General features: G+C 45.3%; 1 protein-coding gene across 1 annotated transcript in view; it reads left to right on the forward strand.

The window, feature by feature from the left end:
- CREB3L2 (cAMP responsive element binding protein 3 like 2) overlaps nucleotides 1-19,347 on the forward strand; it is a 129,683-nt gene extending 110,336 nt beyond the window's left edge. The window contains exons 9-12 of the mRNA XM_005679511.3: nucleotides 8,879-8,978; nucleotides 9,255-9,381; nucleotides 11,064-11,280; nucleotides 13,542-19,347. Coding sequence (XP_005679568.2) covers nucleotides 8,879-8,978; nucleotides 9,255-9,381; nucleotides 11,064-11,280; nucleotides 13,542-13,617 — 520 coding nt within the window. The 3' untranslated portion in view covers nucleotides 13,618-19,347. The remainder of the gene's footprint in view (nucleotides 1-8,878; nucleotides 8,979-9,254; nucleotides 9,382-11,063; nucleotides 11,281-13,541) is intronic.

Below are 24,525 nucleotides of genomic sequence, written 5' to 3' on the forward strand. Positions count from 1 at the left end.
AATGGAGAGACAGGTGTCTCAGACTTGAAAAATACTTTAGAGATCATCTCATTTAACTGCTAATCACTTCATTTCACAGAGCGGGTGAGGTTAAGGTCATCCATCCTTTTAGAGGTAAGATGGGAACTGGGAGTCAGGCAGTTCGTTTTTCCAATGGTCCCTACTGCAGTCACTCCTACCCCTGTTGTGCACTCTCTCCAAGGACCAATGCCTTCCCTATCACAGGGCCAACCTTGGATCCAAATGAGAGGGCCCTGCTCAGGGCCCACATTTTAGGGGGCCTGCTCCGGCTTCCCCTAGCACACCCCTCCCAGTGGGATGAGGAGTCAGCAGGACCAAGGCGATATGTCTGTCTGGAGCTCTTAACCTGGCCTGGAGGGAACTCGAGGGAGCAGGCCTTGGGGGTACCTGTAGGCAGTGTTTGCCGGCTAGGACTAGGATATATGACATGGTATGTGGGCCTCACTGGCTCCCTTTCCCTGGACCTCACAGAAGTGAAGGATGTGCTTGTCCTGACCTATATTTGTGTTGTTTTCAGAAACGAGGATTCCTTGGTTTTCCTCTTCGACCTTCCTCGCCACTCTAGTCCTCCTCTCTGGCTCTGCTCTTGTTCTTTGCAATCTGCATGCGATTTCTGAGCGAGGTCTTTCCAGCCAAGCCCCCTGGGCTGTGGTCATGCTCTGCCTCTCCTGATTTGCTTGTTGAGCCACACAGTCATGTCCCTTTGCACCAGTTTTGTCTGCTGGCTCCCTCCGAGCTATTATGGTTTTCCCTGTGTGATGCCTTCTCTTCCACTGACCGTAACCAGCTGGTCCCCCTCTCCTGCTGTGCCCAGAGAGGCTGTTAGAGTGCTGACGAATGACCCGAGTCCAGGAATGACCCTCTGTAGACCTATATCTTGGTTTAAATCACTTTTCATTTCTCCATTATCTCTAACTTCTGGCTGTGTGAAGAGTATAAACTTTTTTTTTTCAGGTGAAAACATTACAAACTTCAAAGGATTGTTGATATAAGGCTGAGTTTCCCAGAGAGTTTAGAAAGGCATTTTAGTATGATTTCATGGTGAAGTTAGACATTCCTCAGCCCCAGAAAATGTTCTAAAACTCTCTTTTTTGTGTTCTTGGGCAAGTCGGTGATAGAATATTTCAAAAGTGCCCCCTGGTCCCTGAAAAATAAAGCTCCTTGGAATGTGGCAGCTGCACAGTGAGAAAAAGGAGACAGTTTGTATTTTTAAAAACTTAGACCAGAACCCCATAAACAGCCTGCAAAACTTAAGTAAAAGGTCATAAATGAATGAATATTTATTCAAAGTGTAGGATTTTAGCAGAATGTGATTATCTTTTGTGTAAGAGTTTGCACTTTAGTATTTAAAAGTCTTTGTGGTAGTTCATGAGCCTCCTTGGAGAAGGAAATAGCAACCCACTACAGTGTTCTTGCCTGGCGAATCCCATGGACAGAGAAGCCTGGCGGTCCATGGGGTCACAAAGCGTTGGACACTACTGAGCAACTAACACATACATGAGTCTCCTTAACTATTGTTATGCAGTATTTTGCGTTGTTATTACCAATATATCCTACCAGCGCGTCTCTCTCCACCTAAGGACTTTGAGATACATGTTTCAGCTTTGTAACACCTCCCTCCTATCCCTCAGATCTTTGACACTAATTCTGGAAGATTGGGGTGGATGGGGAGGGCTTTTGGTGGGATTTTGCTTCAGAAAAACATGGATGCCTACCTCTTCCATCATGAAGCCACATAATAGTCACTCATAATATTTTTTTTTTGCATAAGCACTATAGTTAAATAACACTTAGACTTTTTGATCATATCATTTTACATGTTGTGTAACAACCAGATACACCACACATACATCACATACATAACTAATAGGAATGTTTCACAGATAATTGCTTATTTACTATGTGTGATGCCTTCAGATAGTGTGTGTTTTATTCGATTCTGTTTCACGGAGCAGGCAATGGCACCCCACTCCAGTACTCTTGCCTGGAAAATCCCATGGACGGAGGAGCCTGGTAGGCTGCAGTCCATAGGGTCACTAAGAGTAGGACAAACGACTGAGCGACTTCACTTTCACTTTTCACTTTCCTGCATTGGAGAAGGAAATGGCAACCCACTCCAGTGTTCTTGCCTGGAGAATCTCAGGGACGGGGGAGCCTAGTGGGCTGCCATCTATGGGGTTGCACAGAGTTGGACACGATTGACGTGACTTAGCAGCAGCAGCAGCCTTAGAAAATACACCAGTCATACCCCAGTTGTTTCCACAGCCCACGAATGGTTCATGGTTTGGAATTTCGAACTCACTGCTCTAAGTCATTCCATAAGGGTGTAAAAAAAGTTTCTTCATCCCCGTGGGATGGCCGATGTGCCCAGAGTGGTTCACTCACACACACAAATGTGCACACACACATCCTAGCACAGCTGGTTTCACTTCTGAGAAAGGCATGTCACAGGATTTGATGGAAAGTGTGTTTACAGAGAGGACCTGCTTGGCAGCTCCTTGGCACAGCAAGTAATTGGGAACCAGCAGTTTATCCTTTTCCCTGGGTCCTAGTTTCTGACTCCAGTGGGAAATTAGAGACTAGAATGTTCAGAGCACAGGGTACAGCCGCTGCATCCCTCTTGTTCTCTCCTGCTCCCTCCTCTCCTCACCCCCACTGTTTCTCTTAAATAACAGAAACAGAAGAAAACAAAATGAAACCAACTACAAGAAAACACATGAGGCTGTTGATGCATTTCCCAGTTTTTATGAGACTGTGTCTCACACTGTCGGCTACTTTCGAATGTTTTGCCCAATTTCCTTTGATCTGTCTCCCAAGATACAGGGTGATGCTTTATTTTGGGCGAGGCTGGCAGCTGCCTTCAACTGCTCTTTTCCTTGGAGCTATGCGAGCACAGCCGTAAAGTTTATTTTTACATCTCACCACGGGACAAAAATCCACATTCTCAATCGAGCTTTGGACACTCCGATTTAACAACTTGTGAAAAATTTCTTGGCCCAGATAAACGTCTCTCTAAATTAAGAGCTTGCTCCCGGAAGCCCGAGAATTCATTAAGCCATAATTAGCCATGATCACTGATGATTTAAAGTACAGTAATAAAGGAGAAGTTTATACCGAGCTCTGAATGCACGGCTGGAGAGTCTGTACTATGATTGACTTTCTATAGCTTTTGTCTTAAAATAATTCTTCCATTTCATCTGGTGCCTGCGTTTTCTCCAGCCAGCCCTTTATGCAAGCAGAATAACAGCTGTCATCCAAGCTCCCCGTGCTGCAGGGCCTGGCATCTGTCCCAGTGCCACCAGGGAAAGTACCACGTCATCTCAGACCAGCATAGCAGCCCCGAGGTCCTAGGCTTCCCCATACAGAGTCGTCAGTGGAAAGAAAACAGCAAGCACTCTGCAAAGGTGTATTTGTTCCAGCAAAGCCAGAGTACCCCAGACAGGGATTCTCTCATTATTCTGTTAGGTGGTCAAGGGAATTAACTTTGACCATATTATTCAAGTCCTGAGTTTGGGCAGCAGTTCAGAGGACATTGCTGAACACTGAACTGCTGCCTGAAGTCAGGGCTTAAGTAATATGATTAAAAGCACACAGCCGTGGTACTGAGATCTAAATTCAGGTTTCTTATCCTGAGAGTTCATCGCCCTATTCTGGTGAATATTACTGACTTAGTAATTCTGAAGCCATCTCATCAGCTCTCTTGGTATCCATTGTAGGGACAGGGCTTATAATTTCTATTTTCCTAAACAAAGCTCAGGTTTGACTTCCTGACGCTTGACTTAGGCTAAGGAACACCCATTACTCTTTTATCCATCTCTTGCATTTTATCTTGTCATTTCCAGAGATCTGCCAAGAAATGTATGTTTTACCTTGTTGCTTTTATTTGTATCAACATCACGGAAACTTTGTTGGTACGTATCTCATTGCCATCAGAGTCGTTGGGGCCCTTCTGTCTGTAGTTTAGTCACTGCTGAAAGTAATCTTTTCTTGTTTAACAGTGGACATAGCTCTTGACTGTGCTGTTGTCAATATAATATTTTTTCAGGGGGCCATGCCATACAGCTTGCAGGATCTTAGTTCTTTGACCAGGGATCAAACTCAGGCCTCAACAGTGAAAGCGTTGGGTCCTAACCACGCGACCACCAGAGAATTTCCTCAATATGATATTAATGTCACTGATTTAAGAAGAATCTACTTAACTGAGAAGTCTTTTGATCATTAATTTTATTAGGTTATAGGTTGGGGTCCCATGCTGTACTGAATTGGAAAGTACATGAGCTATGGAGTCAGATGGATTTGCGTTTACATCTTTGGTCTTCTAGTTACCAGTTACATGTCTTTGAGACATTTATGTAGTGCCTCATATGAAGTTCTAGAACTCAGACGGTGGACACTCAATCATTGATAATTTTCTTTGGTTATGACAAAAAATGAATGTTTCTATTGTGTGAATGTTTATGAATTTCCCAAACTTTATCTCATCATGGAAATCTGTTTTGGTTTTGGGGATGGATGAGCTAACCTGCTTTCCTTGGGTAGAATCCCTCTGTTGCTGATGGATGGGGCCTTCAGAGCGTCAGCCTTCCCACCAGTTTACCTTCACTAATCTGAGCGGGAGAAGCAGCAGCAAACAGCACATTGTAAATTACTATTGCTTTCCGCAGAAATTTCAAACTGAAAAATCTATTTTAGACTACATGTTTGCTTCTCTTAAAGAGTTGCATTATAAACTGTTAGAAATCAGGGGCCGTTAAACAACAATTTTCATTTACAGTGGATTCAGCACATATTTATCTTTGAGTTTGGAAAGGATGTGCTGATGGATGCCAAGTAAAGCATCGTACACCTCTAAAGATACACGCCTCCGTGCTCACCCAGTCAGACCTCCTTCTTCCAAACTGGCAGCAGTTTACACCTGTGGCTGGGGACCCAATTTGAGCTTCAGGCACTATACCATCGGGGCTTAGGTGCATCAGCCTGTTAGAGGTCTGCCTTCAGGATGAACTCTTGAGCCTCCTGGGAGACTCTTCATCCTAGGGAAAGGGTCCCAGACCTCATGATCTCAATCAGAAATTGGAAGGGAGGAGTGATTCCAAGTATTGCGTGGAACTGGTTTCCTCAGTGATTCATGCTTTCAAGACTGGACAAGAGGCAGGGAACAGGCGAGAAGGTTGTAGGAACTGTTGGTAAAAATGGAAATGGCAGTTTCACTTTAAAAAACACCTTAAGAGGGACTTTCCTGGCTGTCCAGTAGTTGAGACTCCATGCTTCTAATGCAGGGGGCACAGGATCGATCCCTGGTGGGTGAATTAAGATCCCCCATGTCTGCCTCCTGGTGCAGCCACCCCCTAAATAAAATAGAATAACAGGACATTAAATTAAAAAAAAATACACACTTTAAAATGTCAGAGCAAAAGTGAATGGCTTTGATGACATCTGGAAATCTGCTGTCTAATGGAAGTCTGGATGGAGGGATGACCCCCCACCCCACCCCACGCACAGAGCACAGCTGAGCTTCAGCACCTTGGTGCTGCAGTGCAGGCAGCAGGGTGCCCCGTGGAAGCGGGGGTGCCCATCAGGAGTGGCAGCTAGTGGTATAGACATGGCCTTCAGCAGGCCACCAGGGAAACAGCGAGGCCCCTTTCTGTAGTGTAGCTGCTGACAAAGAGCCTGTTAACTGGTACATGAGAGGAGGCCAGAATACGAGAGAAAAGGTTTGTGCCATGCAGTCAAATGTGGCTCTTATCTGAGGGCTCGCCTTTGCCTCTGCCCCCAGGATTTCCAGAAATATAGCAGGGAGAACTCAGAGAGGGCTTTGGGGCTGGCATGACAGACGGTCGTCAATAAAATGCGTGCCACTGCCTGCCAGATGTCAGCTCTGCCGGAAGGAACGTTCATCCAGGAGGAGCGTGTGTCAGAGGTCACTCAGCTCTAAGCTTTGAAAAGGCAGCCATGCAGGAAGGCGGTGCTCTTGGGAGTTCTTGGGAGAAGAGAGAAAGCGTGAGGAAAAGAACTTGCTGCATCATAAGATCCTTTAGCTGCAAACTTCTGATTATTTTTTCTATCTTATTGATGTATAATTAACAAGTAAATTTGTGAGATATTTAAAGTGTACAGCATAATGATCTGATATCCATATACATTGTAAAAGGATTCCTCACATTGAGTAATGACCACATCTATCTCCTCACCTACTTACCTTGTTTTATTTTTATTTTTTGGTGAGCACATTTAAGTTTTACTCCCAGCAATTTTCAATTATATGATACAGTGTTATCCTCTGTGTGTGTGTGTGTGTGTGTGTGTGCGTGCGCATGCACGCACACAGTTGGTCATGTCTGTCTTTGCGACTGCATAGACAGTAGCCTGCCAGGCTTCTCTGTCAATGGCATTATCTTGGCAAGATTACTGACGTGGGTTGCTATGTGCTCCTCCAGGGGTTATCACCTGTAGTCACCATATTTTGCACTAGATCCTCAGACCTTATTTATTTTATAGCTGAAAGTTTGTACCCTTTTACCAAACTTCCTGTCTCCCATTCCCCCAGCTCCTGACAACCACTTTCTACTATTTCTATGAGTTCAACTCTTTTTTTTTTTTTAAAGATTCCATGTGTAAGTGACTCCATATGGTATTTATCTTTCTTTATCCAGCTTATTTCACTTAGCATAATGACCTCCAGGTTCACCCATGTTGTCACAAATGACACAATTCCCCAAAGGAGAATTTAAAGTCATCACACCATTAGTATTACTCAGCCTTGAGTAACACACAGAATTCTTTTAAAAAACATATTGCATATTGCTTGAATATATATAAATGTAAACCAGTCTATACTACTTTTGATTATACTTCTGGATTACTATAAAGCAAAAAAACATACAACTAAGTACTGAAAAGACCTCCATATTAATAGAATTGAATGATATTAAATAATGGGATGAATGATTTTGTTTTGCTTACATTAAGACCACCGTTGGGGCTTCCCTGGCGGCTCACACAGTAAAAAATCTGCCTGCAATGTAGGAGATCTGGGTTCGATCCCTGAGTTGGGAAGATCCCCTGGAGAAGGGAGTGGCAGCCCACTCCAGTATTCTTGCCTGGAGAATCCCATAGACAGAGGAGCCTGTTGACCTATAGTCTATGAGGTCACAAAGAGTTGGACACTATTGAGCACCTAAACACACACACACATACAAGACCACTGTACAAGGTAAAAATAGGGTGTAGATGGAGGCCACACAGGGGTTGTTAGGACTTCCCTAGTGGCTCAGACGGTAAAGCGTCTGTCTACAATGCGGGAGACCTGGGTTCCATCCCTGGGTCAGGAAGATCCCCTGGAGAAGGAAATGGCAATCCACTCCAGGACTATTGCCTGGAAAATCCCATGGACAGAGGAGCCTGGTAGGCTACAGTCCATGGGGTCACAAAGAGTCGGACATGACTGAGCAACTTCACTTTCACACACACACACACACACAAGACCAGTGTACAAGGTAAAAACAGGGTATAGATGGAGCCACACAGGGGTTGTTCAGTTCAGAAGGCCTGTGCTGCCTGTGCTGTGGGCTCCAGTTCTGGCCCTACTCTTACCCAGTTAACTGCTAGAGCAATTTCATTCTTACAGCCACCTGTCCCTACCTGGCTTAAACCTGGGAGAACTCATTTAATTGGTACTGGTCACGGGTGGGGAGGTTGAGGGAAGCTGTAGACTTGGGAATATTTTGCTTATCTGCAGAAAGTGCTGCAGTGGGCGGCGGGTTATCTGCAAATGCCCGGAGTTCTTCTGCCAATGAGTGATTTGCTGATGTTTTCCAGTGAACTTGTCTGGCTTTCTCATGTCCTCCTCACAGCATGAATTTTCTGAAACTCTTGAGACTCAACAATCATCTTTACGCTGCTCACACAGAATCCATCCCCAAGGCTCCAGTTTGGGAGCCTGGGCTGGAAGATCCTCTTCTGTGGCTGCGCTGTTCAGAATTTGCAAAGAATGTCACCGTCTGCTTCTTTTGTGATCTGTCACACAGACCAGAACATACTATTCTCATCCTGAACCCTTCCCCTTTTAAGGCTGTGTGCAGTTGTCCCCTTTGGGGCAGAACAACTTTTTTTTTTTTTTTTTTTTTGGCTCCCGTTCTCTGTCTTTCCCTGGAGAAACATCAGAACCTGCATCAGAGCATGGCTTCTGCAGTCCTGGCTCTGAACCTGTGTCCAGCTGAGCCGGCTTCTTTGCTCCTTCGTATTTGGGCTTCATTTCTGCCTGTGGAGGTGCTGCGAGCCTTCAAGGACCACAGTCTTGAGAGGCCCATGGCTGTTGGCCTCCCTGCCCTTCCTGTTTTCCTCTCTGTCTCTCCCCTTCTTTTTAGATCTGCTATCTGAGCACCTGCTGCTCAGTGATGCTGCTGGCCACCCCTTCAGTTGTTCTCTGCTGGGCATCTCTTTCTCCACGCTTTTCTCCTTTCTTGCATCTTCTTTGGTATTTCTCTTCTCTTGGGTAAATGAGTTCTTCCATGTCAACATCCCTAACCAATTCTTGCTTCTTTTTTTCTCAGTGGCTGACAAACAGATCCCAGGATGATCAGGGGTGATTTGGGAGCATTGAGGTGACTCTTAGAACAGCATAGAATGGACAGGCTGCTCATGGGGGTGGATTCTGAGCCCCGTAAGTTCTGTGAGTCCGGTGCTGGAAGACAGTGGTATCTGTGTCTTCATCAGAGGAATCTTTTTCTTGGCACTGTGTTCTAATTCAGACACAAAGCCACAGGAGCCTCCCTGGAGCCTGGGGTGGAGATCACTGACAAGCGTTCTCTCTCGTCTCTGAGATGCCCTTCATGGTTTTGATTTGTTGTGTTTGCAGAACTCTCCTGCAGCAGCTGCAGAAGCTTCAGACTTTGGTGATGGGCAAGGTTTCTCGCACCTGCAAGCTGGCCGGCACGCAGACTGGCACATGCCTCATGGTGAGTTTCCCAAATGAACAGCACCATCACCAACTTGGCCTACTCCCCAGGCTCCAGCCTCTCCCCTTGCCACATCCAAGTGCTGGGGGCTGGAGGAACCACAGCTCGCTCCGAGGCTGCTTCTCTCCTATGATGTGACAGCGATTGACCTGGGTGCGGTCTGCTGGCCTGACAGGAGAGAGTCGTCTTTCCAGACCTCCCAGGAGTCGCAGGTCTGCAGGCTTGCTCTGTGCATCTTGGAACTGATGGTTCCCACGTTCTCTCCTCCCCCTGCAGGTCGTGGTGCTGTGCTTTGCCGTAGCGTTCGGCAGCTTCTTTCAGGGCTATGGGCCCTATCCTTCTGCCACCAAGATGGCCCTGCCCAGCCAGCATTCCCTGCAGGAACCCTACACGTCCTCCGTAGGTAAGACAGCGCTCAGCAGCTGGGGAGGGGTGTTGTTTCTTTTCTCTTTCATTTATCAAAGCTTAACTTTCTGAAAGAAGTCTTATGTGAAAGTCTAAATTTTTTTTTTTTTTTTTGATGGGAGAACTGTATTAAATCACTTGGTTTGAAATAGCTCTACGGTAAGCCTCCTTGGGTACAGAGCAGTGGTCTCAAATCATTTCTCTATAAAGACGCATATATATATATATATATATATATATATATATATATATATATTCCCTGGGAGGAGACAATTCAATGTCACTGTTCCCTCTCTCCCATGAGAAACATTGGTTGAAGAGCATCAACACAAACGTCTGCCCCCAAATTACTGAGTGTGTAGTTAGCTGTCATCACTCTGACCTCCAGGATTTTGCAGGAAGTGTTCTTGGCTTCTGCTTAGGTATGAAAGCCTAATGTTTAAAAGGTGGTAAAAGTGTAACTTCTCCACGGAAGGGAGGAAGAGGGCCATGGGAAGTCTGGTGCCCAGGCCACTTGTTGGGTCTCCCCTTCTGCCCCTCACACACTGGGCTGAGTCACCACTGGGAATTCTCTAGAGCTCCACAGAGCATGGCTTTCAGACCTCTGCTCTAGACTGTATTCCTGGCAGATTCTGACGTCTGCTTTTTGAGTTCTGACGTGGGGTGGGATGGGCATTTGCAGGGAAGGGATGGGGGAGCCATAAGTTTTCCATCACATTTTAAAGGAATTCCACTTTCAGTGGAAATCATGTTACCACAGTAAGCATTAGCCCGTGAGACAATCAGCCTGTGTTACAAAGTATAATGCCCAAGATTTAGATAATTTTGGAGACACGGGTGTTAGATGTGATAGTCTCATCTGGATCAATGATCTCTTTTAAGTATGTGGTAAATAAAGGGATGGTATGTAGGGATCATGAAATAGATATATACACTAGTAAGAACAAGTGTGAAATTAGGGGTACTGGATTTTGAGGGTAGGCGTAATTTTGTGGTTCTGAAACATCTGAGGTAGGCGTGTCTCTGCCAGGTATATGACAGAAGGTCCAGCATTTCAGCAAATAATTTCAGTGGTCTCCTGGGGAATTCTCTCTCTTTTTTTTTTTTTTTCCTCCAAGGGGATATATTTCTAAATTTAAATGGAAGTTGATGAGAGCAAAGTTTCTATGTTGTAGAAAGTTGCTCCCAAGCCATCTAGCTATGCAACTGTTCTATAAAACAAGAGTGTGTGTCTCCATTGTTTGATTTATGGCTTTGGCCTTGTGTCTCCTCTCTAGTTTTTAAATGAAAACACAGTTTTCTGCCTTTGTACCTTCTCCCTGTGCAAGACCTACTCATTGAGAATGCTTACTTTAGCTGAGTCTGGACACCTCCAGAAATTTGACTCCTCCAGATGGTTGTGAGGGGGTGGTGGTGGCCTGGAGGGGAGTTTTATTTTCAAAGCAGTGGGGGTGGCCGTTTCCTTCCTGGTATTTGTTCTCCTATTGTTCTTCTAGCACTTTATAATTGGTATCATTTTTCAGCACACCAAACTCTGAAATCCTAAAGCCTTTATAGAAAGCCAACTCCAGTTGGCACCAAGTCCTGGGCAACAAGGACCCGTGAATTATCATCTTCTCCCCGCCCTGAGCATCTAGGGGGAGGTGTGATGTAACACCTGTTACTTTGCTTTGTTCTCAGTGAGATCCAGGAACCTGCTGATCTATGAGGAACATTCTCCCTTGGAGGAGCCGCCCAGTTCTGCCTCAGCTGGGGAGCTGGGACGCTGGGACCGAGGCTCTGCTCTGCTTAGGGCAAAAGGGCTGGAGTCCAGGCCAGACGTGGATCTTCCTCATTTCATTATCTCAAATGAGACCAGCCTGGAGAAATCAGTGCTTTTGGAGCTGCAGCAGCACATGTAAGTCAGACACGGGTTCACCTCCTCTAAGGGCACCAGTGATGGGTTATGAGTCAGCAAACTGCAGTGTGCAGAGTAGACTTTCTCATTGGCCTGGTCCAACCCTCAGCTTTTTCAGGACCTATTTCCAGCACCTGGGCTCTGGAGAGTCCGTTGTCTGTCAACAGCTGGCCCTCACAGAGACTGGGGAAGAGACATGGTGAAAGCTGGCCCCGTATCTGCTATGCCACTGGGGAACTGGCAGTGGCGGCCCCAAGAACTGGGGAAAGGGCTTGACTCCCTTCCTCCCTGTCTTCTTCCTCTCCTCAGAGTCTCACAAATAAACATACAGTCCAGTAACAGCAGTGTACTTGCTATGCAAATGCTGCCTCAAGGCATATTTCCAAGCTTCCTTCCACCTAGAGATACATATATGTCACGTTATATGTCAATATGTAGTTTTATGATTTACATGTAAATAAACATGCATTAGGGCTTCGGACACAACTGAGCGACTCCACTTTCACTCTTCACTTTCATGCATTGGAGAAGGAAATGGCAACCCACTCCAGTGTTCTTGCCTGGAGAATCCCAGGGACAGGGGAACCTGATGGGCTGCTGTCTATGGGGTCGCACAGAGTCGGACATGACTGAAGTGAGTTAGCAGCAGCAGCAGCAGGGCTTTCCAGGTGGCACTAGTGGTAAAGAACTTGCCTGACAGGGAAGGAGACATAAGAGACCCAGATTCGATCCCTAGGTCAAGAAGGTCCCCTGGAGTGGGGCATGGCAACCCACTCCAGTATTCTTGCCTGGAGAATCCCATGGACAGAGGAGCCTAGCGGGCCACAGTCCATGGAATCACAAAGAGTTGGACACGACTGAAGTGACTTAGCACACTTGCAAACATGCGTCGTGTCTGACTGTTTGCGACCCCATGGACTGTAGCCTATCAGGCTTCTCCGTCCGTGGGATTTTCCAGGCAAGAGTGCTGGAGTGGGGTGCCATTTCCTTCTCCAGAGGATCTTCCCGACCCAGAAATCGAACCTGGGTCTCCCGCATTGCAGGCAGACGCTTTACCGTCTGAGCCACCAGGGAAGCAATACTTAGATAGTTATATATGAATACTGAAGGACACTTTGAGAGGCACTGTTCTTGTGTTTCCATTATTGAGAATAACATATATTTGTCTCCAATTCTCCATGAGTCGTTTCCTTTGGATAGTGATAAGGAAGAGTCCTTGTATAAACATAAAGACTTGTATAACTGCTGGGGATTGTTATCCTGCAGGGGAGGTACCTGGGTACACTAAATGGCACGGGAAGGAATATCTGCATACAGTCCTGGTTATATGTGGTGCGCTTGGTGGTCTAGCAGAACTCGTGCCTCCTAGAGATAATGCTATTCCAATACAAGTAGGAAAGTTTTTGTTTCAAATTTTTTAGCTTTCTTCACCTAATGCTGCAGGGGAAAGTTTGTAATTATATATACTTTTATATATTTATATTCTACATGCATATTTAACATTTATAGCACTTATTAAGAACTAGGTAAGTGTGACATATAAATCCTCTGAAATACTTTACAAGGTTAGATATTACTATTATTTCCTAGAGAGAATTGTGGGAGCCAGAGAAGACTTAGCCATTCAACAACTTGGCTCATGACAAAAGTCTTCTCTCCTCGTCTCCGCTATTCAAGGCCCCATTGAAATCCCTCTTGTTCTGGGATGTCTCCCTGATACCAGAGCCCTCATCACCTTCCTCTGGATGCCTAGGAGATGTTCTAGGCTGTTACACAATGTAATAATGCATTTATTTTCTGTGATATATTTATTGTTATTTCATGATAGTTTGGGTTTTTTTTTAACCTTCATCTAGAATCTTTTAATCTTTATAAAGGTTTCATCTTTATCTAAATTTTTTTAAAATGTTTATTCTAGACTAAGAATCAGCCTTTATCTTTTTATTTTCTCCTTCCCAGGGTTTAGCATGGGGTATTTCTCCTCAATAAATACAGTAATTGTAAGCAACATACAAGGAATCAGTGTCAAGCCACCATGTTTATCCTCTGGGTTGGGATGTCTCCTTTGGCATGAGGATAAAGGAGGAATGTGGACGGTGGACAGGCAGGTAGCAAGAGGCTTTGGAACACAGCAGTGCTGCTGGGAGGGGAGAAGACAAGAGGCGTGCGTGGGCCAGCCCGCTGAGTCCAGTCACGGGGTCATTGCGCCCTCCTGCCAAGCATGATGGTGAGACTTCTTTCCCCTTCTGATGCCTTCGCAGGGTCAGCACCAACCTGGAGGGGAATGAGACACTAAAAGTTGTAGAACTCGACAGAAGAGTGAACGCCACCTTTTAAAGAGGCTATCGCCACCTCCCTCTGTCTCTTCACTTTGCCTTTACCTCTCCAAACCACCTTTTGTCATAAGCTTTTCCTTTGTGCCCACCCAATCTGGACGAAGACCTGGACCAGCGGTCCTGGCTCTGGATGGGAGGACGGCCGGCCTGGAATTTCCGCCTGCGGTGAGAGAGCGCCTCCCCCGGTCCCACGTCCCTCCCTGCAGAGGAGCCCGCCCCCGTCCCTCGCTTACTGCCATAGGCAATTATCTTCGGTCGGGGTGGGACAAGCAGGCTTGTTTCTACCGACAGTGCCAAAAAGATACGGCCCGATTCTCACCGGGGTGGGTGTGACCGCCTCCTTGAAGAAGAGCTGACTGTTGTTCACTCGAGACCCCACAAAAATTTACCAGGATGCTCGTTGGAATCTGGCGAAGCACTGACTGACGTCCTGCCTTCCTCAGCCTGGCTCTGCGGTGCCCCGCGGGCGCCCCTTGCCGCTCTGCCCTGGGCCCCGGCCCAGGGTCCCTTCGCCGGAGCAAGGCGCCCCCTTCGTACTCTCAGGCCGCAAGTGCAATGCCTGAAGGAATCAGGCTTCTCTACTCCAGGCAAACCTGCCCCGTCATGTTGCTTGTAGGATTTCTCCACAGTCTGTGTCCCCACACGCCCCTAGTTCTGCCTCCCTGGCTTCTCCTCCCCATTTGTAAATAGTATTTATTAGCTTGCAGAGGCTTCCCCGGGCGACCACTGAAGACATCGGGACGCCTCCCCTCCAGGCTCACAAGGTCCTCTGTTGGCCTGTGGAGCGAAGAGGGCAGCCTGGACTCTGGGATTCCCCATTCTTCCAGGCCGTGTTTTGTTTTGTGTTTTCTTCTTCTTTTTTTTTTGGCTGGAGGCTTCTAATTATAGTTGGGGAACCTCCCTAAGCATGTGTCCTCCTGGAGCATGAACTCAGAGGGGAAGAGGGAGCAGGGCTCAGGTCTGAGGCTCTGTGGACAGGTGCTTTTTCTGCCCTGTGCCCATGCCAGGGAAGCCCTGACCCAGGCGTTTCAGACAGCCATGCTAGCTCAGTTTTCCCCACCTGCCCCGACTCGTCTGCCTTCCCTTCCTCTTCTGCCTCCATACAGAGGCTGGGCCTGAGGCCTGCTCCTGGGGTCAGAGCAGGTGACATTTCTGTATCTGTGTCTTACCTTTTCTAGTCAGGTTTGGCCACTTTGCAGCTCACCCAAAGAGACACAACCTAATCCCCCAACCTACTTCTTTTTTTTTTTTTTTTTTTTTAATGATTAAGAGTAACTTTTGTAGTTTAAAAAAAAAAAAAAGCTTTCATTTTTCATACAAATAAGAAATAGAAATAGACTTTTTATTGTATAATGTAGAAGGCTCCCCTTAAATGTTTTTCCCTAGCTTGTAAAAGATTTTGTGTAAGAAATTTGCTCACATTTTGGTTTTTTATTTTTAGAAGTAGCTGAAGCACTTTTAGTTTGAACTCTCTTGTCTCTGGTTTTCTCATCTCTTTTGTCATTGGAACCTGTACTTAGGAGAGATTAAGCCACTTCTGGGCCCTCTGTTCCATATCAGCCACAGAATTTGGCGTCATTAGTATTTGCCATGAGACCTCATAAGCAGCGGACTCACTGGACGTGAGTCTGAGCAAACTCTGGGAGATAGTGAAGGACAGGGATGTTTGGCGTGCTGCAGTCCCATGGAGTTGCAAAGCTTCAGATATGACTTAAAGACTGAACAACAAACTCATAAGCAGATCTGGTACCTTCAGGGCTCACCGTCAGTGATTCTTCTCGCTCCCTACTGTGATGGAGAAAGTTCCCACAGGGAGATGGCCAAGTTCCCTTCTTGGCGCTGTGTAAAGCTGGATCAGGATCACAGTGGTCACCTCTCACTGCCCCATCCATTGGCCAGCAAAGGGTGAGACCAGACAGGCTGGGCTGTGTGGGAGGAGGGTTGCTAGTACCTGCCCTGTTCCCTTCTGTTTCTCTCTCCTTTCCTCTCTCCTTTCCTCTCTCCTTCTCTCTCTCCTTCTCTTCTGCTCTCAACCTTCCTGGGTCTGGCTGGTGTCTGCCAACCAAGAGCCTTTACTGACCCATCCCTCTCTTTAATATGTCATGTAATTATCAGGCACAGGCAGCCCATGGGGTGGGGTCAAGGGTGGCTAAGAAGGTGAGAAGGTAGTATTAACTCTAGTATTTGGATGATTAGAAAGTGAAGCTTTTCCTGTGTCGATGAGAATGGGTCAGCTTACCCACCTGACACACTGGAACCAGATCGGGTTTTTAAGGCTCCTGGATTAGCCCGAGTGGAAAACCTTTTCTTCTGAGTAAAGAAGAAGAAGGCAAAGGACAACCAACTCCTAGGGCCCATCCTTAGTGCCTTGAGGATTTTATTTCCTCACTTGACCTCACTCTTTCCAGTCCTCCAAATGGCAGGGTTTGATCTCTGGGCAGCCATTCTTCCAGAACTGAATCTGTGTCTAGAGACTGAGGACATCAGCCTGAGGGCTCAAATGGCCATTGTAAGGGGACCCAAGGACCAGTTGCTGCTATTTTGAGAAAGACCTCCGCTCCCCACTCCTTGCTTAGGCAAAGAAGAGGAACTAAACAGTTACCCCTTTAGGAGAATGTAATGGAGTTCAGAGGGTGCAGAAGAGCTGGATAACACCAGATCGGGTCTAAATAGTTAATGTGCACCTTTTCTCTTCCAGGGTTAAGCTCACAACGTCAGTGGATTTGTTTTCCCCCTAGAACTATCCCGTACCATAGATGAGTCAGTAATACTTGGTTAGCCCTGAAGATGTTAAATAGTGAGTGGCAGGCTTTCGGCTTTGGAACCTCAGTTTTGGAAAATTTGAGACTGTTAGCACAACCGTCAATCATAAAGAATCAATGTTCATGATAAATATATTAATATATTTTCCATCATGTCAGCAGATTTTCCTCCTCCCTTTCTTTGATTAGCCTAGTGGAGGAGATGTCTTGTAAAAAGTTCAGAAAACACGTACTTTTTTTTACTGGGTGAGACCTGAGTAACCCAGACTCCCCAGCGTGGTTCTATTCACAGCTCTGGACTTTGCACTTAGAAATGGCTACTGTAAATGAAAGGCCTCAGTGCCAAGTTTAAGAAAGGATTTCTGTGAAGTGTTAGGACTCTGGAGCCTAGCTCACATAAAGAGAGTGTTACATAAAAATCTGACAGCTGAACTAGGTTGCTCCTTTTGGGCAGGAGGTGGGGATGAGTTTTGACACCAGTACAGGCAAAATTAGATAACCTTTTTATTAGTATAAATGATTTTGATTTAGAGACCTAATTTGTAGAGTGTGAAAACAACTTTTAGTGCAACTTATTTACAAACCAACTATAAATACTGTGGGTTTTTTTCCTTCCTCATGCCTGAATACCAAGAGAGGGCTGTGATTTGTCATGTGTCCTTGGAGCAAGAGTGTTGAACTGGTTCACCTTTGTTCTGGCAGTGAGTCAGTGTCCAGAATTTTTGACACAAGTGTTTTATTAAATTTTTTTTTTTTTGCACTTTGTGTCTCCTTCCTCTGTATTCTCACACTGAGCAAAAGACAAGGATCAGAGGCCCTTCAGGGCCAGCTCCTCTGAACACACATGTCGTTTGTGTGGAGGGTGTATGCTCAGAGACCTCCCACTTCCCATCGGGGAGATGGAGCCTCTGTGCGGCCTTGCTAATGTGGGGAAATGGGAGATGGAGGCTGTAGCCTCCCCCTTCTCTGCCAAGTGCTCTTGTCAGTAATTCAGTTCCGTGGAGTCCAGTCTTTATTCCAGACACTAGCTCTCCTGCTTGCAGTGCAGACAGGCCATTAGCAGGTAGTGCTCTGGTCAAGGTCATTTTCTTTGAATGCTTTTTAGCGGAGACAGTTAGGAGACATGTGATCGGTTGAGACCCTCTGGGAGAGCGTGGAGGCCTATGAAGCAGCCAGAGACGGAGTTCAGATTCTTCTTTCACTCACTCATCCATCCGTTCATTCACTGAGTTGTCATTCATTCCCAAGAAAGAGTGTTGCAAGAGGCCCTAGTGAGTATTGGAGAATAAGGGGCCTGAGGAAGTTTCATTAATCAATAACTATTCGAACAGCCCAAGTGGCAGCTGTCTCTCTTTCCCTCCCTGCCCCCACCCCTTGCATGGGTGCACACACAAGAATACCTTCCTCCCTTGTCTTGGACACTCATTTGTGCATTACATGTGCCTTATATTTGAATCCAGGATGACTGAGGGCCACCTTGTCATTGGGAGATTTTGTATACACCCTTGTAGTACTAAATTGAAGTGGGTTTGGACGATGAAACTTCCAAAGCCTCAAAGAATGGTTTCTTAAAAGTGAGCCTTGATCACATCTATACATCAGGAGAAAAGAAACAGTAACATCCATTAGGAAAATCCCATTTTTCCAAGGTGCGGTCACATCAAAAAATGGCCAGCTGGGATTCAAGGTATTATAAATCCTCACAGCAGAACATTTTCTTGGCACAGAAGAATCCAATGCCTTTGAGGATTCAGGCTCCATGTCTCCGAGGCCAAAGGGTCAGTACCACCTACTACAGGACATATTTCATGTTGTCATTTTGGGTAACAGAAAATTCAGGAATGCTATGTCTGGGTTTCTAGAAGGAAGGAAAATGATAATTCTTAAACACTTACTAAATGCTGGGTGCTAAGTAAGGTATTCCCTGGTGACTCAGCAGTAAAAACATCCACCAGCAATGTAGGAGCTGCCAGAGACATAGGTTCGATTCCTGGGTCAGGAAGATCCCCTGGAGGGGTGGGGGGCGTGCATGGCAATCCACTCTAGTGTTCTTGCCTGGAGAATCCAGTGGGCAGAAGAGCATGGTGGGCTACAGTCCATAGGATCACAGAGTCGGACACGACTGTAGTGACTTAGCATGCACACATATACTAAATAAGTCTTTTAATGTTATAGAAAGAGAAAACAAGGGCAACTAATTATTATGAGATGATAAACAGCTAAGTGATATGGGAGGTGCAGCAATTTGCGGATTAGGTTGAGCAGATCTCTTTCTGGGGGAGCACACTGTAAGCCTTGAAGTTCCTCTGGGCAGAGAATGCAGTGCCTCCTACTCCCTGGGCTGGCCCCGCTGTGCAAAGTTGAGGGCTTTTTGCCTCATACTGTAGATGTTCATCTCCTGTTCAGTTCATCCCATCCTCTGTGAGTTCCAGCTAGCAGCCTCTGCATCCTGGGAAAGCAACACCAGCAATTTTAGCTGTTTCTCTGCTCCTCTCGCTTGCTCACCAGCTGACTGAGAACATGAACTTTTTACACCATGGACCCATGGCCTACACTGTTCAGCAAATCTCCCTTTCAGACGGAATATTTTCTGAGTCTACGAAAAACACCAGCACTCTTTGACAAATTGTGGGCGACCATCTTTAAACAATGCTGAACAGACTCTGGACTATAATCACCCTTGAGCTTTAATCTTTGTGCTGACAGTCTGGGCTTTCTCTCTTTGGTAACAGGTTATATAGACCAGTAATGTTTAAGTCTAAATACATTGTGAGTCTATTATCTGTCATTATCACGCTGTTTTTTTTTAATGGCTTTTTATTCTTTATCGTAGCTAAATAAATACAAAAAAAAAGCAAATGCTTTGTAGAATACTTGTATTTAGTTTGGAAAAAAAATGAATTTAAATTGTTATGCTTTTGTATTTCCATTTCTTGCAAATAAAAATATTTTTTCTTAAATAGTAAAAAGTTGTCCAGTCTTGAAAATCCTTGATATTCTTCTTTTAAAAGTTTTTCTGTATAAGCTTGGATCTGCCTATGTGTGCCTAGCCATTCTTTCCTATCTAGTGCAATTGAAAAAAGAGCTTCAAACCAGCAATTTGTATGTTATCAAGTGCTGAATCCAAGTCTCAGTTAGAGGAATATTGAGAAATATAATTGTTTTTTTAGTCAGTCATAGGAAGAAAATTCATATTCTCTGGAGATTTATGCTGCCTGACTGCTTTTTTCATTGTCTCCTACAATTATTCTTTAAGTAGATTTCAGAACTCCATGGATTTTATTTTTCTTTCCCTGTCTCAAGATGCCTGAGAATGATGGCTTGGACCTGAGCCAGAAGAGAAGGATCCTTCTTTATAGGAACAGTCACAGAGGATGCCTAACATTGGATTCATGCTCCAGAAATTATGGTGAAATGGTTGATAAAGGTCAATGCACTCAAGCAGAATTACCTTCATTCCACTGCAGTCTCTGTATTCAAATTTAATTTTCTCCACTCAGAGAAAGTGGGGCTTCACTGAACCTTAGAAAAAGTAGCCAAGATGTTAAGAGACTAAGGCCATGGACCATGCTTATGGAGCTCCACCCACCCCCAAGACTTTCTTTTTCTTAGCAGCGCGTGGAAACTTTCTTTGAGCTCCTGGGTGCATTACTGTCTTGCTGCCTTTCGTCCCTGGGCGCCTTGACCATCTCTTCTGTTCCTACACGAGGGTCCTTTCCCAGTAGAGGATTTTAGTCACCCTCCCTCTTTCTTATTCTGCGAGCCTATTATGGAAACTTCCTCTTTGACATTCTGCTGTCTTTCCAGGGATGTGTGGAGGGGGCAATACTCACTAGTTTGAAGTTACTCTGTATTAATCATGCCTTTGTATTTTCTGTATTCCTAATACTTGGACATCTGGGACCTTGGTGACCCAGAAAGGGACTGCTCCTCACAGGGGTAGCCAAGACACAGTAAAGGACTTGCCTGTAAGCACAACTTTCATATGCAAACCAGAGCCAGTTCCTCAAGCATCTCCTTTATGAGCTCTCAGGACCTCACTGTCCCCCTGGCCTAATCACCATGACCAGGTACCAGACCACTAGAAACAACCTCTACACCTCCGAGCCCACTGAAATTCTTCAAACCAGCCACCCCTAAAGCTACTTTCTTTGCCTTGCTTGTTCCTTTCTGCAGAAACTACAGTAAAGCTTCTGGCCTAATTTTCCTCTGCTTCTCAGCCAACCCTGGTGCTTCTTGGGAACTGAAAGTAACAAACTACCTTTTCTTTTCTAAAAATTTTCAACAGCGTTAATTAATATTAATAATCATTATTGCATATTTATTAAGTACTCATTGTCCCTTGAAATCTGTTAAATGTTATAGAAAAATTATAATTATAACATAAAACAAACTATAACTATAGCATAAAACTGGGAGAAGCTAGGAAACTATAAGACATAGAAACATTAGAAAATACTCACTGTTTATTAGTGAATATGTTGATAATGTTCCATATTCTTTCAACTTGATTCACCTCCCTGCTAATTAGTAGGTAATCTGAATCTTCTTGTAGATTATTTTTTGGATAAAGATGAACATTTTTTAAGCTTCTATTTTTTTATTTCTTTACAAACTCTCTTTTCAAAGCAATCATCTCTTTATCTGTTGGCCTAACTGTATTTGAATAATAATAAAATCTAAATTTTAAAACATATTCCTTAGGCATCGGGCTGTCCAATCAGAAGCTGATCTCGGGCTCACAGGCCTTTTCATGGACGGGTTTCACGGATTGGCCTACTATGATTTAGAGCAATGGAACACAGATTTATTGTCTCATTTTACATTGGTTGTCACTTTTGTTCCAGAAAAAATAAATGAGACCTACACAGGTTGGTGGGGCTTGTGCTTAGGAAAGGAAAGAATCGGAAAGCAGGCATCTGTAAAGTGCTGCTGCTGTGCTCAGTTCCTAGGCAAATCGTGCCTCACATCTCCGAAAACGAGAGCTGTCCAGGTGAAGGAAGGCTGGGGTACAGTGGGGAAAAGAACCAGTGGACTCAGGAGATAAAAGTTATGGGCTCTTGCTTCGTAACCATTAACTTGTTGGCCTTAAGGGAAAAGGAGACACTGAGCGCCTGGGCTTCCCTGGTGGCTCCGTGGCTAAAGAATCTGCTTGCAATGCAGGAAATACGGGTTCCATCCCCGGGTCGGGAAGACCCCCTCGAGGAGGGCATGGCAACCAACTCCAGTATTCTTGCCTGGAGAATCCCTGTGGACAGAAGAGCCTTGTCGGCGACAGTCCATAAGGTCACAAAGAGTTCGACACGCAAGCATGCACACCCACAGTGTCTATTATCTACCAGGTGATTTTCATGCATTATCTGTGATCTTGTTCATTTTCTCTAGAACGTTTATAGAGGATGAATAATTACCCCCTCTCATAGTTGAGGAAACTGGGGTTCCAAAATTAAGACCCCTACTCAAATGATCGTGTGGTAAATTAACTGCTAATGAGAGATTTGAGCCCTGGTCTTCACTAGTTCCAAGTACATAGTCTGTGAACTATACCATGCTGTTTTTTAGGACTTGAGGATTTGTACTTGTAAAAATACAGGAGTTAGCCTAGATCAAAGGCTGCAAACCTTCAGCTCATGCACAAATGCTTCTGATTTGGCCCTAGGATGATTCAACCATTTAAAAATTGTTGGCTGCCTCTTGAGAAATCTGTATGAAGGCCAGGAAGCGACAGTTAGAACTGGACATGGAACAACAGACTGGTTCCAAATAGGAAAAGGAGTACGTCAAGGCTGTATATTGTCACGCTGCTTATTTAACTTATATGCAGAGTACATCATGAGAAACGCTGGACTGGAAGAAACACAAGCTGGAATCAAGATTGCCGGGAGAAATATGAATCACCTCAGATATGCAGATGACACCACCCTTATGGCAGAAAGTGAAGAGGAGCTAAAAAGCCTCTTGATGAAAGTGAAAGAGGAGAGTGAAAAAGTTGGCTTAAAGCTCAACATTCAGAAAACAAAGATCATGGCATCTGGTCCCATCACTCCATGGGAAATAGATGGAGAAACAGTGGAAACAGTGTCAGACTTTATTTTGGGGGGCTCCAAAATCACTGCAGATGGTGATTGCAGCCATGAAATTAAAAGACGCTTACTCCTTGGAAGAAAAGTTGTGACCAACCTAGATAGCATATTCAAAAGCAGAGACATTACTTTGCCGACTAAGGTCCGTCTAGTCAAGGCTATGTTTTTTCCTGTGATCACGTATGGATGTGAGAGTTGGACTGTGAAGAAGGATGAGCGCCCAAGAATTGATGCTTTTGAACTGTGGTGTTGGAGAAGACTCTTGAGAGTCTCTTGGACTGCAAGGAGATCCAACCAGTCCATTCTGAAGGAGATCAACCCTGGGATTTCTTTGGAAGGAATGATGCTAAAGCTGAAGCTCCAGTACTTTGGCCACCTCATGCGAAGAGTTGACTCATTGGAAAAGACTTTGATGCTGGGAGGGATTGGGGGCAGGAGAAGAAGGGGATGACCAAGGATGAGATGGCTGGATGGCATCACTGACTCGATGAACACAAGTCTGAGTGAACTTCGTGAGTTGGTGATGGACAGGGAGGCCTGGCGTGCCACAATTCATGGGGTCGCAAAGAGTCGGACACGACTGAGCGAATGAACTGAACTGAACCTTTCAACATTCAAAGATTTCTCATACAACTCCAGGTCTCCATATTTTCTTGAAAGACTTGAAGACCAGGCAATTTCAGGAGCTAAGTAATGGTGGCCCCTTAGATGGGTGTAGGCCACTTTCTGTGTGGCCGCATTTCCCACGCCCAGGCTAGTTCATGCATTTATATCACTTACCTGGTCCTTCTGTCATCTGAATTGACAGCCTCTGGACTAGATGTTGGCTGACTTTCTGGGAGTCATGAGAGAGGGCATAAAGGGAAAAATACTGTGTTGGTGGCAGTGGGGAGTGTGGTTAGTTTCCCCCTGAGGGATGGGGAGAGGGGGCTGAGGAGGGAGGCACCTCGGCTAGGAGCAGAGGGGGCATGTATACAGCAATCGCCTTTATTTGCACAGTATATGAAAAAAAATGCAATCTGGGCTCTGTTCTTAATCCTAGAGAAAAATCTTCATTATCTCAAAATTTATATGAAAAATCTTTTAAATGATCCCTTTTATATAGGACCCTGTGCTTTCCATAAAGCGCTTCCATATTCCCGCTAATGTGACTTGCTGATTGTCCATGGGGAAGGTGGAGCAACTGTTATTGTTTCTGTCGCTCAGCTGAGGAGGTGGGGGCTGTAGAGACGCGGATGGCTCCACGTTAGGTTACACAGTGGGTATGTGCACAGCAGAAGCACAGACCAGCTGTCCTAATTTCCAGCCTAGTCCTAGTTCCATGAGCTGTCCCTGATCTGGGGCAGGTGACAGTAGCTGTCATCCATGACCCCTCTTATGGAACTTTACAAGATGGCCCTGGCATACTCTTTCGCCTAGAATTCTCAGCACTGAGTTTGAATCCAGGATTTGGGACACTCCCAAAGGCTCCTGTCTCTACAGGGAACGGAAAGGAAGGAAGATGACTCATCTTAGTCCTTTCCTGCAAAATAATCCAAGCCACCGTTTGCAAGGAGGCTGGTTACAACTTGATCCCTCATTTTCTGATAAGTCTGGGCAGGTCGCACAAGTTGATGTTGTCTTCCAGTGGGCACAGCTGTTGCTAGATTTTTTTTTTTTTTTTTTGGCAATTTTAAAGAAGAGTTCTGGCCCCAGGAGGAGCCCATGTGTTCTCCTCCTCCTTCTATGCTGTTGTTTTTAGATGGAGGAACAAAAATAACCACTGAGGGATACCATGAAAGCTGCCGGAGAGGCTGTTGTGCTGTTTTCCAAGAAATCTGTTTCAAAATGTTTAATGTCTCTTAAGAGAAAAGCATTCAGGAATTGAGGCTGCCAGCGTGTTCATAACTAATGTCCTCCCCAATATTTCTGGAAAAAAAAAACAGATGGCATTTTGATGGGTATATAAGAGATGCCATGTGCTGAAGCTGGTTCAGAGAAAAGAAACCTCCCACGTGAAGAAGAAATGTAAATATACAACCACCTACATGTTTAGAGACCACCAGGACAGAAAAGGTGCCTCTA

Source organism: Capra hircus, chromosome 4, assembly GCF_001704415.2.
Source record: "Capra hircus breed San Clemente chromosome 4, ASM170441v1, whole genome shotgun sequence".
Lineage (NCBI taxonomy): Eukaryota > Metazoa > Chordata > Mammalia > Artiodactyla > Bovidae > Capra > Capra hircus.